Here is a 13,464-nt window from a genome sequence, read left to right as displayed (position 1 = left end):
CCTATTCTCTCTCTCTCTCTCTCTCTCTCTCTCTCTCTCTCTCTCTCTCTCTCTCTCTCTCTCTCTCTCTCTCTCCCCCCGCGGACAGCCTTCATAACCAGGAGATACACAGTTCCCACAAAATCAAACTCACATCACTTTCTCCCGACGGAGGCGTGGCAGCTGCGGGAAAGGGCCGCCCTTTGAGAGCACTGGTTGGGTCATGGGACTCTTGTGGGTGCCTGAGACAGAAAATGGGGTGGTGGAAGGACGGGGGTAGGCGGTGGGGGGCGAGAAGGGGGTGTTACAGAAGCCAAGAGGAATCCTGTACAAATGGAAGGAGTGTCAGTATTCCTTGCGCGTGCGCTGTGGCAACATCGATCGTCTGCGCTTGCTCGACACAGAAAACGGGGAACAGGTCTTATCCACAGGTGAGGTGTCCAGGTGGCTTCTTCTTTGCTCTCTCTCTCTCTCTCTCTCTCTCTCTCTCTCTCTCTCTCTCTCTCTCTCTCTCTCTCTCTCTGAAGCTGATGGTAATAATCCTCTGTGATATTCGTATAAAAATGGTTTTTTTCTCTCAATTTTAGTGTGTATTTTTATATCTGTAATTGAAAGCTGCTTCTCTTTCGTATAGTAGCCCAGTTAATTTCTCTCTCTCTCTCTCTCTCTCTCTCTCTCTCTCCCTGTTTTAACAGGCACTTTTTATATCTGTAATTGCAAGCTACTTCTTTTTCTCTCTAGTTATTATGACCCATTGAATCTCTCTCTCTCTCTCTCTCTCTCTCTCTCTCTCTCTCTCTCTCTCTCTCTCTCTCTCTCTCTGTTAGAAATCATCTTGATTTCTATTCGAATACAATTTGTAAAATTCAAGGAATATTTTACGCTAGAATTCTTTCATATTCAACCAAAGGAGCCAGTAGTGTCCAGTAGTCTTTGCTGGTCACCAATCCAAGTCCTGACCAGACCCAGCATTGTGTCTGATTCACTGCTTTATATTGGCATCCAGATATATCACTTTTTAATTTCCAAAACCCCTTAGGGGTGCACTGTAGGCATTGCTGAAGGTCCTTTGCGGCGTCCCACCGGCCCCAAGCTGCAACCCCTTTCATTCTTTTTACTGTACCTCCAGTTATATTCTCATTTTTCCATCTTACTTTCCATTCTCTTCCTAAAAATTGATTCACAGTGCAACTGCGAGGTTTTCCCCCTGTTACACCTTTCAAACCTTTACTTTTAATTTCTGTCTCAGCGCTGAATGACCTCGTAGGTCCCAACGCTTGGCCTTTGGCCTAAATTCTAAATTCCAATTCGGGTTCCAAGTTTAAGAAATAAAAGATAATTATAATGCAGCAATCATTTGTATTTAAGGAAATAATCAACACGAGGTGTACCCAATAATACCTTTGTATTCATGTAATCATTAAAATTCTCGACAGAAAACGAAAAATGGCGGAATAATTATTGTTATAATTTTATAATTAATTCGCCCCGGTTTCATTTCCTGCTCACGTCACCACACCTGTCAATAGCTCATTAGGAAACACATACCCCCACTCCCCGCCCCGCCTCCCCGTGTTTGACGTGATATTGCGTAGCAAGCGTTATCTGTTATCGGCTGTCGTTGAAATAGATGTCGGGGCAGACATTAATATTATATCTGTCACAGGACTAATAGTAGGCTAGTGGTAATGATAGTATTAGTAATAATTGTACTGTTTCATGTTTAATATCATTAACGTTATCATCGTTATTTTGATGTTGCTCTTATAACTATTCATTATATTTCTCATCAAAGTATATATGCTGTGTTAGATATTAATTTTTTATTTTTATTTTTATTTTCATTAATGCGTCCTGTATTCAAACCATTATATATTGAATTTACACATTTATATAAACATGAATGTAAACGTTAATATAGCCATTTATGTAAACATTAATAAAATATAAAAATAACAAATAAAAAATATATTTATATGTATATATATAGACAGTATATTTGTGTACATATATGCATATTTATACTTATGATTTTATATATTTTATTCATGTCTGTCTAAATGCCTATATTCAATATGTAATTATGAATAACTGTACGATGTTTATTTCTGTATGATACAGTATAATGCTTTTATGGTGCATTGTAGGTCATCGTATCCGTTAAATTCTTCAGAAGGGAAAGCTGACCGCTGCGTCTAACTGTTGATGTAATTAGTGCTAAAAATTATCGCTGACAGTTGCTGTGTGTGTGCTGTGGTTTGTCATCCAAGAGAGAGAGAAAGCGTGATGAGAGAGAGAGAGAGAGAGAGAGAGAGAGAAAGGAGAGAGAGAGAGAGAGAACCAAGATTTACATTTTTTGAAATGAAAAGAGAGAAGAGAAGAGAGAGAGAGAGAGAGAGAGAGAGAGAGAGAGAGAGAGAGAGAGAGCTGGAAGAGAGAACCAAGACTTACATTTTTTGAAGTTGAAAGAGAGAGAGAGAGAGAGAGAGAGAGAGAGAGAGATAACAAGATTTACATTTTATGAAAGGTGAGAGAGAGAGAGAGAGAGAGGAGTGTCTTAGAGAGAGAGAGAGAGAGAAAGGAAAGGGGGAGAAAGAAACAAGATTTACATTTTTAAAAGTGGACAGAGAGAGAGAGAGAGAGGCAACTATATTTTTTCAAAGGCAATCATCATATTTATCTAAATTTTCTGATATCCTCACAAAAACTAAAATTTGAAAATTAATATCTAACCCAGGATATAAATATTGTCAAGAAATATTAAATAGTCATATGTAGTATTTATCGAATGTTAAGAAAATTTCATTCACGATTTTCAAAATGAAAACTCATTCCTATTCCAGTTTCCAGAACCCCCCCCAAAAAAAAAATTCAAAAAAATAAACACCAAAAAACTTTCCTTTCTCTATTGAAACCTCAAAGCCATGATTACGAACCAGTTTTTTTTTTTTTTTTAGAAAACAAAAACATTACACTAAAAATATTAATGGAAATAGATGACAGTCGTACAACCTCCGGAGCTGATATGAAAATTCTTTCAATTTTTCTATTCATTTCAACTGAAAAAAAAAAATTCTCTCTTTGTGGAATTTTTTTTTCTCCATCATGCCGGTTGCCTTATTTTTTTTTATCAAGTACGTGTCGATTTTATTTCTTTTCTCTATATCCATTGTTGGTCATTCTTTCATTGGTTCAGTTTTAGTTATAAAGTTTTTCCCGTTTCATTTTTTAGGTCGAGTTTTTTCTCCCAAGAATTTCGAGATGCAAATATTCCATATTTTTTCTTAATTTTTTTTATTAATTGTTCGTTCTCTTTCACCCCCCGTTTATGAGTGTTCCCTTAATTGTCGTTTTTTGGTGCGTTTCTGTCTGTGCCGAATTTCGCTATTGTTGGCCCCTCCCCTATTCACTTTTATACGCAGACGAACGGGAAAGGAATTGTGGCTTTGCTATTGTTTTTGTTTTTGTTTGTGTGTGCGTATGTGTATGTTTTATGCATCTGTTGCTCGGTATTCATATTCATATTTGTCTGTCTGTATGTTTCCTTATCTTGATGTTCAGTCAGCCGTCCATCTCTCTCTCTCTCTCTCTCTCTCTCTCTCTCTCTCTCTCTCTCTCTCTCTCTCTCTCTCTCTTCTAAAATGAGTAAAAAAAATTTCCTATGCTTCAGTGTTCATCTCCATTAAGACTATGAAACTTTCTCTCTCTCTCTCTCTCTCTCTCTCTCTCTCTCTCTCTCTCTCTCTCTCTCTCTTCTAAAATGAGTAAAAAAATTTCCTATACTTCGGTGTTCATCTCCATTAAGTGTTCATCTCCATTAAGACTATGAAACTCTCTCTCTCTCTCTCTCTCTCTCTCTGGCTTGTTTAAATTTTCAAAAATTTGTTCTTCATTATGTCTTTAGTACCAAATTGTGAAATTCCCCCACCCTTCTCTCTCTCTCTCTCTCTCTCTCTCTCTCTCTCTCTCTCTCTCTCTCTCTCTCTCTCTCTCTCTCTCTCATTTAAATTTTAAAAAATCTGTTCTTCATTCTGTCTTAATTACCAAATTGTGAACCCCCCCCTCTCTCTCTCTCTCTCTCTCTCTCTCTCTCTCTCTCTCTCTCTCTCTCTCTCTCTCTCTCTCTCTCTCTCCACTGCCCTGACAGCATCGTCATCACCAGCGCACGAAAACCCGATTCCATTTCCCGCGGGGGAGCAGATCGCATTTATTTGCATTTATGTTTCCCCGAAGAGCGCACAATGCACCCGCAATTGATAAACTGCAGTTTGCAACATTATACGTTGCATTTTCAAAGTCCGCGGTCGGGGAAATTACCAGGGCCTTGTGTGTGTGTGTGTTGGGCCAACTGGCCCCATTTTCTCCGCTAATGGGTTAGCAAGTTTGGGGTGAATGGGGAAGGCCCTTTAGTCAGTCAGGTTTTGACGTGCGGTTGGGCGCGCGTCATAACGCGCGTGATTCCGCACGGTGTCACGCGTTGCGTTTTTTTATGGCTATATTTGATTAGTTTTTTCTTTTATTAGGAGATTTATAGTATGGGCAATTTGACAGTTTACTCTCCTTTTTTGTCCAAAATTACTTGTGAGATTCCTTCTCTCTCTCTCTCTCTCTCTCTCTCTCTCTCTCTCTCTCTCTCTCTCTCTCTCTCTCTCTCTCTCTCTCTCTCTGACACCATCAACTCTTCATTGAAGTGTTTCATTTGAAAGCAACATTTTGCTACAAACCAGGATTACGGACCAATAGACTCTCGGTGCTACTTAGGCTTGTTACATCTACGCGTCGCCTGCTCCGAAGGGCTAGTACTAAACGTGGCGAAAGTTCCTTGGGACGCCATGTTTTGGACTAGCCACCCGGGAAAGGGGATCAAAGTATTATAAACACCCATTTCTACATTGTGTGGTCGACAAATTGTATTTATAAATATCTTCGTGCGGCCATCTACTTTACATTTGCCATGCGGTGCTTGGTACTATTATCAATTCACAGTACCCGTGCGTCTGATATCCAACCCTGTCTTACGATGCTCCTGATTGGCCATTGATCAACCAGTCACAGGGCTGGAAAGACATATTTCATGAGGAGAGTTGCAGCGTAGATGTTTACTCGGTGACGGCTGGAAGAGACTGACGAGTTTCCAGCCCTGTGACTGGCTGATCAATGGCCAATCAGTAGCGTCGTAAGAGGCGGAGTTAGATATCAGATGCATGGTTGGTGTGAATTAATAATAGCACCTCGGAGTAGGTAACGTGTAGATAACAAGCCAAAGCAGCACAAAGGTATCGTTTATTGATATAATTTGTTGACCACACAATCTAGAAATGGGTGTTTATAATACTTTGATCCCTGAGGGGCTAGTACTGAACATGGCTTCCCAAGGAAACACAGCGTCCTTAATAAAGACATGGAAATGGGTTTAGACACCATGTTTAGTACTAACACCTCAGAGAAAGCTACTTAATAAAATTTGTCGACCACACAATATAGAAATGGTTTTATATAATATATTGTTCCCCTAAGGAGCTGGTACTAAACATGGCATCTCAAAGACGCCATAGTTAGTACTAGCACCTCGGAGTAGGCGACTTAACATAATTTGCCAACCACACAATATGGAAATGGTTATATAATACTTTGATCCCCCGAGGGTCTAGTACTAAACACTGCGTCCCAAGGACGCGCCATATTCAGTACTAGCCCCTCGGAGTAGGCGACGCGTAGATAACAGGCCTAGGTAAGCACCTGGTGGACTTCGAACGCACCATCGAACGACTAAGCTGTGAGGCTGCGTTATGTTCGCCTCTTCGTCTCCGTTCAACACTGACCGCTTCTCGGTCGATCGGCGCCGGTGAACCGGTCGATAATAATGCCTTTAATATGATGATGATGATGGCTCAGTCAGTCGCTGACCGGAAGTTCATTAAATTACGTGTTCATGCGTGGTCGGTTGATTGAGTGTTTAATTTCCGATTTTTAGGTCGCGTCCGTGTCTCTTGCTCTCCCCCTTTGTGGGGGGGGGGGCTGTTTGGGCGTTTGTTTACTTGTGTGCTTGTTTATGTATATGTATGTATTTATGTATATGTATTTATATACATATATATATAATGTATATAATATATATATATATATATATATATATATATATATATATATATATATATTATATAAACATATATATATGTATATATAATAATACACAAATAGATCTTGTAAATGCTACTTCCATTATTAACTTTATATGTTATAAGTGTCCTATAAACATGTATGAAGAAAAATATGGACTTCCTATTCACAGGGAGTTAACTAAATGTAAAAGTGGGTAAAAACTTAATTATATTCTTTATATATTATCAGATACATCACATGTCCCAATTCTGTCTCATTTTTATTATAAGAAAATGGGATATGATTTTCGTTATATTTTATACATTTTAAAATAGGCTACGATCTTCCAATTTTGTCTCATTTTTATTCAAAGAATATTGGACATAATTTACGCTATATTCCGTGCATTTTAAAATCGACTACAATGAATTCCCAGACTATAATAGATTAATTATACAGTCAGTTATAAACTACAATTAAATAGTTTTGATTGGGGGCCGGAAAATTGCCAGCGATTAAAAGTTTGTTTCGTTCAGAAAGTCGCAATAAATAGAGGTCGTCAACTAAACGCAACCAGCTTGCAGCTTAAACTCTCAGCGCAACAGAACGCGCCCTTGTGTACAGGAAACACACTTGGCAATAAAACGCTCCCCTGCTAATGTCATCTCAACGTCTGACAACAGACCGTCCTCAGATATAATAATTAAACCATTTTCTACCCCAAACAAAGGGTAATTGGGGCCAATGAAGTTTATACGGCGTACGTCATTTGATTAAATGTAATTACGCAGTAATTATCTTCGGAGAACGTCCGTTAACCCCTGAGGAAATTGGCAGATTCCACGCAACGTTGCTTTAGTTTTGGGTGGAATTTATCTTCGCGATTGTTAACAGTTATACAGCAGAGCGGCGCGACTATTTGTTCCGGTAAAATAAGTCGAGATGTGGAAGTATACATTGGTTGTCATGATTTTTTGGCTGTTGTTTTAAGTATTTGTTGAAATATTTTATATATATATATATATATATATATATATATATATAGAGAGAGAGAGAGAGAGAGAGAGAGAGAGAGAGAGAGAGAGAGAGAGAGAGAGAGGAGAGAGAGATAGAGAGAGAGAGAGAGATAGTATATCCACAATGCGACTGTTAAATCAATGACTGTTGTAAGGTTTTTGAATAGCACCAATCTCTGGTAGGGGAGACGGCTTAATTTAGAATGTATATATACATATGTATATATTTATTTATTTACTTCATTTCCTGTCATTAGGAAATTCTTATCCATCTGCGCGATTAATTCCGTCCGGAAATGATTTTCTATGCAAACATTTCACTTTGTCATCTTTCACCTTGTCATTCACTCCGTCATTTCTGTCGCGACTCGAACTCTCGTTCATTTTCCACATTTCCTCCTATTTTCCTTCTTCTTCCACTTCTTCTTCTTCTTCTACTTCTTCTTCTTCCTCTTCTTCTTATCTCCGACGCCACGGTGATTATCAACTGCGTTTTGTTTTTATTATTTTTTTTTCATTGAAAGTCGATGATTGGGAATATTTTCGATGCATCCAGCAATTGCAGATGCAAAGTGTGTGGAGTCTCTCTCTCTCTCTCTCTCTCTCTCTCTCTCTCTCTCTCTCTCTCTCTCTCTCTCTCTCTCTCTCTCCTAAAGATGGAACCACGTCAGGAGGGCGTAATTGAAAACATCCTCTCAGAAAGGCTCTCTCTCTCTCTCTCTCTCTCTCTCTCTCTCTCTCTCTCTCTCTCTCTCTCTCTCTCTCTCTCTCCCCGAAATAATGGTTTCATTGTTTTGGTTCTGAGCCGTCGTCAATCTTAGGGGGGAAAAATTGGATGTATTGGTTATACATTTTGCAGAGCAGCCAATAACACTTCACACTTGCCCTCTCCCTCCTCCTCCTCCTCCTCCTCCTCCTCCCCGTCTCTGGAAGGGGGGAAATCGGATTTGAAATTCATTTCTCTCAAGTCGAGGGTTTTCAATCTTTCCTTTCTTCACTGTGTCTACCTATTTGTCTTTGCTGGATCTCTCTCTCTCTCTCTCTCTCTCTCTCTCTCTCTCTCTCTCTCTCTCTCTCTCTCTCTCTCTCTCTCTCTCTCTCTCTCATGGAAATTGAGTGAGCTGTTTGTCGATAATACCTTGACGTCGACTTTTTCTTTAAGAGCTCACAATTATTCTCTATACATACATACATACATACATCCGCATACAACATGTATATATGTATATATATGTGTGTGTATTTATGTATGTATATATACACACACACATTATACATATATATATACATATTCCTCTTTCCTAAATCTGCTTGCTTGCGTGCACTGATCATTGCTTGACAGACCTTCTTCATCAAACTCTAATGAAAAAACGAAAGCATTTTATAAGTAAAATACCGAAACACAGCCCTTCATTATACAGCACTTGATTGCTGGCGCAAACTCTTCCCATCGTAATTTTTATACTAATTTTCACATCCATCTGTTTACGCGATGAACTCGAGAACCCGCATTAGGCTACATCCTGAAAAAAAAAAAAAAGGATCTGGAACGCGGTGAATGATCTGGAATATTTTTCACGACGCTGAGGTATTCCCAGATATTCCCTGAATGCACTGATGCTGCATAAAAACCCGAAGGGAAAGCCCTTGAGGACGTGGGTCTTATGTTTCAAGGTCCTCTCTTCGAGTCGTAAGGGAATGGAACGACATTGATGAAAAAAATGGGACGAGATGACTTTCTCCCTCTTCCTCTTCTTCTTCTTGCGTGGATGACTTAAAGACTTTGAGGTAGCGTGGCGGATGAAAGGGAGATGGAGAAGATGGGTGAGGAGGAATTGGAGATGTAGAAGGAATGTGAGGAGAGGAGGAGAAAGCAATTATTGTTGTTCGTGCGTGTGTGTGTGTGTATGTGTGTGTTTTTGATTTCAGGAATTATTAAGGCGTTGCTTTGTAAATTGTGTTTAGATTAAATGTGACGTAGAAGGCGGAGAGTTAGGTTTCACAAGGTTACACGTATGTATGTATACATACGCACATACATACATGTATGTATGTATCATATACGTACATTATATATATATATATATATAATTTTTTTCTTATTTATTTATATATATATGTATGTATGTATATTTATAATATATATATATATATATATATATATATATATATATATATATATATATATATATATATATATATATATATATATATATATATATATATATATATATATATATATATATATATATATATATATATATATATATATATATATATATATATATATATATATATATATATAAGAGAGAGAGAGAGAGAGAGAGAGAGAGAGAGAGAGAGAGAGAGAGAGAGAGAACATGAAGAAGTTATTCAGCAAGACATACGGACAGGTAAAAGCGCTAATGTGTCAAACCCGTCTTCTGAACCGTAACTTCAGCGACTCTCTCTCTCTCTCTCTCTCTCTCTCTCTCTCTCTCTCTCTGTGAATATTGAGAGAGAGAGAGAGAGAGAGACGGAGATCATTACCGCCTGTTATTTTTCCTCATTAGGGATCTTCACCATATCCGTGTACTCCTTTTTATCATCCCCTTTTATTATCCTCTCTTAATTCCGCCTCTCCTTCTTGCCTGCAGGTGGAGTAATGAGACGAGCCGCGGCCTCCTCTCCCCCCTCGGCGGGGGGTGTGTTCCTCCTGACGGCGTTGCTGGCGGTCTCGGCGGTTACCGTAGCAGCCGATTCCAAAGTGAGTTCGTTAAAGTGGATTTTTTTTTTTTTTTTTTTTTTAGAATAAATTGTTTTTTTTTCAGTAAGTTCCTTTTTTAAATAAATTGCGTTTTTAAATAAATTTTATTTGAAATTATTTTTTTAATAAATTGCTTTTATGAATAAACTTTTTAAAAACAAATTGCTTCTATGAATAAACTTTAAAATTAAATTGCTTTTAAAAACTTTTTTTTAAATTAATTACTTTTTTAAATACATTTCTTATTTGAAATTATTTTTTTAAGTAAATTTCTTTTATGAATAAGCTTTTTTTAAGTAAGTTGATATTTGAAATAAACTGCTTTTTTAAATAAACTATTTAAAATTGTTTTTTTAAGTAAATTGCTTTTATGAATTAACTTTTTTCAAGTCAGTTCCGTTTTGAAATAAATTGCCTCTTTAAATAAATTCCTTATTTAAAACGATTTTTTACATTAATTGTTTTTATGAATAAACTTTTTTTAAGGAAGTTGGTATTGGAAATAAATTGCCTTTTTAAATATTTTTCTTATTTAAAACCATTTTTTAAAATAAATTGCTTCTATGAATCCTTTTTTTTAAATAAATTGCTTTTAAAAACATTTTTAAAATAAATTGCATTTTTTATAAAATTTATTATTTAAAATTATTTTTAAAATAAACTGCTTTTATGAATAAACTTTCTAAAAATAAATGTTTTTAAAACTTTTTAAATAAATTGCATTTAAAAAATTCTTATTTAAAATGATTTTTAAAAATAAATTGCTTTTAAATAATTTTTTTAAATAAATTGCCTATAAAAATATTTTTAAATACATTGCCTTTCTAAATAAATTTCTTATTGAAAAAATGATGTTAAAAATAAATTGCTTTCTTGACTACACTTTTTAAAAATAAATTGCTTTTAAAAACATTTTTAAATAAATTGCCTTTTTAAAATTTGTTTTAAATACGTTGCTTTTGAAATAAATTGCCTTTTCGAAACGTTTTAAATAAATCCTTTTCAAAACTTTTTAAATAAATTGCTTGTTTGAAACTTTTTAAATACTTTTCAAAACTTTTTGAATAACTTGAAAACTTTAAATGAACTGCTTTTTTGATACTTTTTAGATTCCCTTTTTTTAAGATAAATCGCTTTTAGAAAAATAAATTACTTTCTTCAAAATGCTTTGGTTTTTTAATAGTCGAAAGCGAATTCTGATGTTAATTAAAATTATCTGTTTTTTTATGTTTAGTTTTAACTCAAAATATTTTTGCTTTTTATATATATATATTTTTTCTGTTAGTTGCGTAATCGGTATCTGAATTCACCGATTTTAGGTTAAATTGTTTTAGTTTTGTCTTTTTTTTCTTCTTTTTTTTGCTTGCGTTCCTGTCGACGGTTTCCAAATCTGCTTCATTAATAATTAGTTTCTTTTCTTCGTTCAGTCTGTCAAGATACCTTGCTTTGATTGAAATGTGTCTTTGTTTTTTTTTTCTGTAAAAGTAAACTATTGTGCCGCTTTGTCTGTCCGTCCGCACTTTTTCTGTCCGCCCTCAGATCTTAAAAACTACTGAGGCCAGAGGACTGAAAATTAGCATGTTGATCATTCACCCTCCCGTCATTCCAAATTGCAGCCCTCTAGCCTCACTAGTTTGTATTTTATTTAAGGTTAAAGTCAGCCGTAATCATGCTTCTGGCAACGATATAGGATAGGCCACCACCGGACCTTGGTTAAACTTTCATGGACCGCGGTCCGTACAGCATTATACCGAGAACACCGGTGGCCTTGATTATACACTGTAGCGGCTGTACGGAAAACTCTATTGCGCCGAAGAAACTTTTCATCGTCTTTGCACTTTTTTTTTTTTTTTTTTTTTTATTCTACCATTTTCTTATTACCGAGGTCCAAAAGTTAGTTTGGGTCCCACTGGTATTGCGACGCCAGTCAAAAAAATGATAATCCATCAATAATCATAACTAGGATTTTTATTTATTATTAATTTTTTTTCATTGTGTTTGTTTATCATGTTTGTGTGTGTGTTTGTTTGTTTGTTTGTTTATCATGTTTGTGTGTGTGTGTGTGTTTGTTTGTTCGTTCCTCTATTGGTGAAGCGTGTCTCGACACTAGATGATAATTCGCAATTGTATGCACATTGTAGCTTTTGTAGTAATATATATATATATATATATATATATATATATATATATATATATATATATATATATATATATGTGTGTGTGTGTGTATAATGATATATTCATATGTATTATATATACATATATATATTCATATATGTATATATATATATATATATATATATATATATATATATATATATATATATATAATTATGAAAGCTTTACGCATCGCCTCGCTTCAGTGTTTGCGTTATGGATTCGGCAGACTTTATTGATGTTGCGTTATTATTTTGATTATTATTATTATTATTATTATTATTATTATTATTATTATTATTATTATTATTATTATACAATTTTAAAAACTTCTCCTCTTGAGTACCCAGTTATTTCATGATAATCCCAACTATGTGAAAAAATCCTTTTTATTTATTATTATTATTATTATTATTATTATTATTTATTATTATTATTACAAAGTAAACAAAATATCTCCTCTTCAGAACCCAAGTATTTCATTATAATCCCAACTTTGATTATTATTTTTTTTTTTCCTAAGAAAAAATATCTCCTCTTCAGAACCCAACTATTACATTATAATCCCAACTGTTATCATTATTATTTCATTATCATTATTATTAATTAATTATTATTCCTCAAAACAAAAAAATGGAATATCTCATATGTTTCACCCTTGTAAAGGGGAAATACTTATCACCCCCCTCTCTCTCTCTCTCTCTCTCTACTTCTGACATTCTCTCCCAAAAATGATTGATGACGGAAAAAGAGAAAAGGAGAGACGCTGATGATGATATAGAGAAGGGGAGGTCTTGAAATGAAAGGAACAGCAGCTGTCAGGGAAAAACGAACAAACGCACGTTCAGGCAAGGAAAGCTATTGACCGTACACACAGACAGGCGTATTTGTTCGATAGGAAGGGTATAATTTTCAAAAGAAATTTGACAGTATATGGACGTTTTATGTTATGTGAGATATTGTCATTTTTTTTTATTTGGTGGTATGGGTTTAGAAGTTGTACTTTTATCAACGTGTGTAATCAGCTTATTCTTTCCACGGTCATTTTTTTTCGGTGGTGAGTCTCTCTCTTTCCCCGTGTAATCTTCTAATTGACTTTTCCCTGCTTCCGAGCTGTTGGGCCTAATCTTTTGCAACACCCCTTAAATAAATATTTACCCCTATTTTGGTAGGTCCCCTAATTCTTCAACTGTGTTGGATTCCAGGTACATATTTTTACCTTTGTAATCCCCACCTGTCAACTGTACGAGCTTTCTTTGTAAACTTTTTTTTATATTTCTATCAGTCCATATTTTCGTGATTCAGCTATACAGATAGATAGATAGACAGATTGACGGATAGATAGATATCTATGTATTTTATGTATTTGTTGTATAGTAAGGGTATAATTTTTAGAAGAACTTATTTGGACTGGTTTTGTGATGTGAAATAAACGGTCAGTGTTTGTTTCCATTTAAGTTTGTG

General features: G+C 35.4%; 1 protein-coding gene across 1 annotated transcript in view; it reads left to right on the top strand.

Moving 5' to 3' along the window:
- The first annotated feature begins 271 nt into the window (after positions 1 to 271).
- The window catches only part of LOC136830675 (adhesive plaque matrix protein-like), a 55,849-nt gene continuing 42,656 nt past the window's right edge, over positions 272 to 13,464 (top strand). Inside the window, exons 1-2 of the mRNA XM_067090309.1 lie at positions 272 to 410; positions 9,734 to 9,843. Coding sequence (XP_066946410.1) covers positions 9,742 to 9,843 — 102 coding nt within the window. The 5' untranslated portion in view covers positions 272 to 410; positions 9,734 to 9,741. The remainder of the gene's footprint in view (positions 411 to 9,733; positions 9,844 to 13,464) is intronic.

Source organism: Macrobrachium rosenbergii, chromosome 47, assembly GCF_040412425.1.
Source record: "Macrobrachium rosenbergii isolate ZJJX-2024 chromosome 47, ASM4041242v1, whole genome shotgun sequence".
NCBI lineage: Eukaryota > Metazoa > Arthropoda > Malacostraca > Decapoda > Palaemonidae > Macrobrachium > Macrobrachium rosenbergii.
Note: the sequence above shows the minus strand (reverse complement) of the source record. Positions and strands in the feature narration are given on the sequence as shown.